The 3,341-nt window shown below is 36.7% G+C and overlaps 1 protein-coding gene across 1 annotated transcript; it reads right to left on the bottom strand.

Annotated features, from left to right (window-relative positions):
- Positions 1–951: 951 nt before the first annotated feature.
- Positions 952–1,842, bottom strand: LOC131144975 (uncharacterized). Its single transcript, XM_058093981.1, has one exon. It carries the CDS (start codon positions 1,840–1,842, stop codon positions 952–954), a length of 891 nt encoding a protein of 296 aa, XP_057949964.1.
- Between the last annotated feature and the right edge of the window lie 1,499 nt (positions 1,843–3,341).

Below are 3,341 nucleotides of genomic sequence, written 5' to 3'. Positions count from 1 at the left end.
TGACTTTCACCTTTGTGCATGATCCACATATGATAGCATCTCTTGGGTAGTTTTGTTACCAAATGTAATAGTCTCAAGCCATATTTTGATGAGTTATTATCAATTTTAGTCCCCAATCTCACAATTTTGTCCTATAAAAGGTATCTCACATAATTGTAGCGTGAACCGAACTCTCAAGTACACATTCAATATAGAACTATGATATGGTAGACAGATCAAATGGATATGTAGACAATGGTCCTCTGCATCTCTGCCAAATGAGACAATCTTTGGCCTCTCCTAAAGAAGATAAATTATTAAATTAGGCTTCCTAACCTTCTAAAAGAGGTGGAGAATTATGGAAGAATGGTAGGTATAAATTTGGGATCTTCAACCCCTTTATGTACAAGATGTCCTATGTAAAAGCTACTATTCCCAAAATTTGAGAATATCTATTTCTTTCTTATTACATGTTAAATAAAATAATTAAAAATATACCAAGAATAACTATTCCCTTAATTTCCAAAATTTAACTATTTTCCATCTTATTTGAAGGAATAACTATTCCCTCAAACCAAGCAAACCATAAGAATATTATTATTATAGGAATACTCCTACAATACCGAATACCCACAATTTTAAGTTAACAGGCAGGATCCAACAGTATATTTATGGAATTCAAGAGAGGATGAAAGTAATACAAAATTAATACAAGGATAGAAAATTAAGTCAGTGAGGAAGTACATGAAAACTATAAAATTCACAACAGTAAAGTATTCATTTCATAACAATGTTCCTGAATTAGCAAACAATTGAAAAAGTTAACAAATAGCAAACAGTTCATCAATCCAGCTTAATAAGCATGCACATCCAAACAAACTGTAGCAGCCACGGAAAGAACCCCAGGATAGGTCCTAGCCTGTCTAAGAGCCTCTTGTAGATTCGCCTGAAGCATGAAGAACAAACTAAACCTCATATAAACATCACCAACTTAGGTCCACTGTATATGTTGCTGGCCTCATCCTCCAGCACAGGATATGCAGCCACCAGTGCATCTTGAGCTCCAATATATAGTGAGTTATAAATCTTCCAGTAAACTTCCCTAACCTTTCTTGCAGGATGGAAGAGCCCCTGTAGACAATAGTTCAGGACTGCAGCTGCACCCAAGGCAACCCTCATCCCTTTTATGGCTTCCATGACAACATTAATAACATGCGGAGAAGTCTCAAATATGTTTGGCCATACATAATTCAGCAAGTGTACTAAAGCATCCTCACAACCTAAACCAGCCACTCCCAAAGCCATGTGCTTAATAGCAAATGCAGCAATTTGCCTATGTACCAAATCTCTATCCATGAGAGCATCCTCAAGTAGTGGAGTGACTGCATAAATATAATCTTTACCCATTTCACCAATGTACTCAAAAAGAAAAGAGAGTGACTTTAAAACACCATTCTGCACATTGAGTTCTGGTACACGATACTCATTCATTAATGCTGGTAGTACTATAAAAGGAGTACATGTTTCTGCAACTACTGCAATTGCCACAGTAGTACACACGCGGTTCTGACGCTCATGCACTTTGAGATTGTTCAATAATGTTGTCAGGACATCTTGTGGTCCAATGGATTTTGCAATGTGGCCAAACGTGTTCACAGTTGCTCGCCGGATACCTTTCTTATGGGCTTTAAGCATCTCAAGAAGCTCAAAACAAATCTTCATCCATTCTCTTGCTGGGACAAATTCAGCCCCATGGTCAGCAATTCGACCAACAAGATCAATACAATTTTCCTGCACCTTCTCATGCCGATTCTTCAAGATTGGGGTCAGTTGAGGAAGCAAATCTTTTATCGGAGGAGTCATTTTTGTCATACCAATAACATTGACAATAGCTTTGAGAGCCCCTAGTCTTATACTTTGGATTGTTTAATTGTTTTCTGTTCATCAATCCTTTCATGCTCTTCCCTTACAAACTATGCATGTTCCTTTGTTTTGTCAGTGGTTGCATGGAATGTTGTTGGGGCTGCAGTTTAAGCAGTCCAAGGATGAAAAGGCTTGGTTGTTGGGCACTGTGTGTGTGTGTGTGTCTTTTTTTTTGTGGGGGGGGGTTGTATTTAACCAAAAAATAAGGTTTCCATGAAGTAGAGGAATATATTTCTGCACAGCCAAGGGAAAAACGAGGAAGTGATGTTAGATTTATGGTGATGAGATGCATAAGAGTGATCATTTTTATTATGTTTGATTGTTTTCTTACAAGGAAGTGATGTTAGATTTATGGTGATGAAATGCATAAGAGTGATCATTTTTACTATGTTTGATTGTTTTCTTTTGGGTTAATTGGAAGCCCATACTGAGCTTGGGCTACACAACGGGAGTTAGCGTATTTACCATCTCATATCCCTTTCCACCCCTCCTAGGATTCGAACCCGAGATCGTCAATAAGGATGTCTCAAGTTTTGACCACTGGGATGTTTCCTAGGAGACATTATGTTTGATTGTCCACGAGAGGGAGATTAAGAGATCAATGCTATTAGGATTTAGGATTGAAGTTGGGTGGACGAAGTGGATTGGCTTGTTTTGTATCTGTGTTTTGAAACTTATTTTGAAGTCCAAGGAGGTCTTGTGGTTTCTAGTTATTTTACAGAGCTTGTGTGTGACCCCAAGGGCAATTACTGGTGCTATGAAAATTTATAGGTTTAACACAAGTAATGAACATTGTCTTCTGCCAAGGTCAAGCGCATGTGCTTTTTAGATATCGGAGATAGAATATTGTTGCAAATATTTGGCATTTGTAATGGGTCTTGCATTGAGAATCTTGGAAAATTCCTTGTCATTTTGCTTAAGGAGAAGTCATTGATTTGTTAAAAATAGAATTGTATGATTGAGATTTGAAATCTGGGAATTAATTGTCATTTTGCTATCCTTATTTGCTTTATAATTGGCAGTTTAAATTAGCATAATTGCTTTTGCTGTATGATTGTTTGATAAGTTAATGTTGGATGATATGAACACTTACTTGTGTAGTGAAGTTTCTTTTGAGCTTCTGGCGTAAACAACACTGATTCCAAATGATGGTAAAATTCTGAAGTTATCCTTGAACTTGTGTTAAAGTTAGTTGATATGAGGATTAAGTTTGTGATAATACACACTTTTGTGTAGAGCATTTAATTTTGATAAAATAGATAAAGAATTGGGATCTTTCATGGCCAACTTGATATGTTTAGTTTGAGATGAGACTATGATGGTACTCAAAATTAATTTATAGACTCAACATGGGTATGCTTTGTTGGTTGCCCAAAGGTGAACCTAAAGAAAAGTGGAGTTCAAATTTTGTAGCATCCTTTCCAATGCTAAATGGTTGT

This window comes from Malania oleifera, chromosome 1 (genome assembly GCF_029873635.1).
Source record: "Malania oleifera isolate guangnan ecotype guangnan chromosome 1, ASM2987363v1, whole genome shotgun sequence".
NCBI classification, from domain to species: Eukaryota; Viridiplantae; Streptophyta; class Magnoliopsida; order Santalales; family Ximeniaceae; genus Malania; species Malania oleifera.
This window is presented reverse-complemented; position numbering and strand designations above follow the sequence as displayed.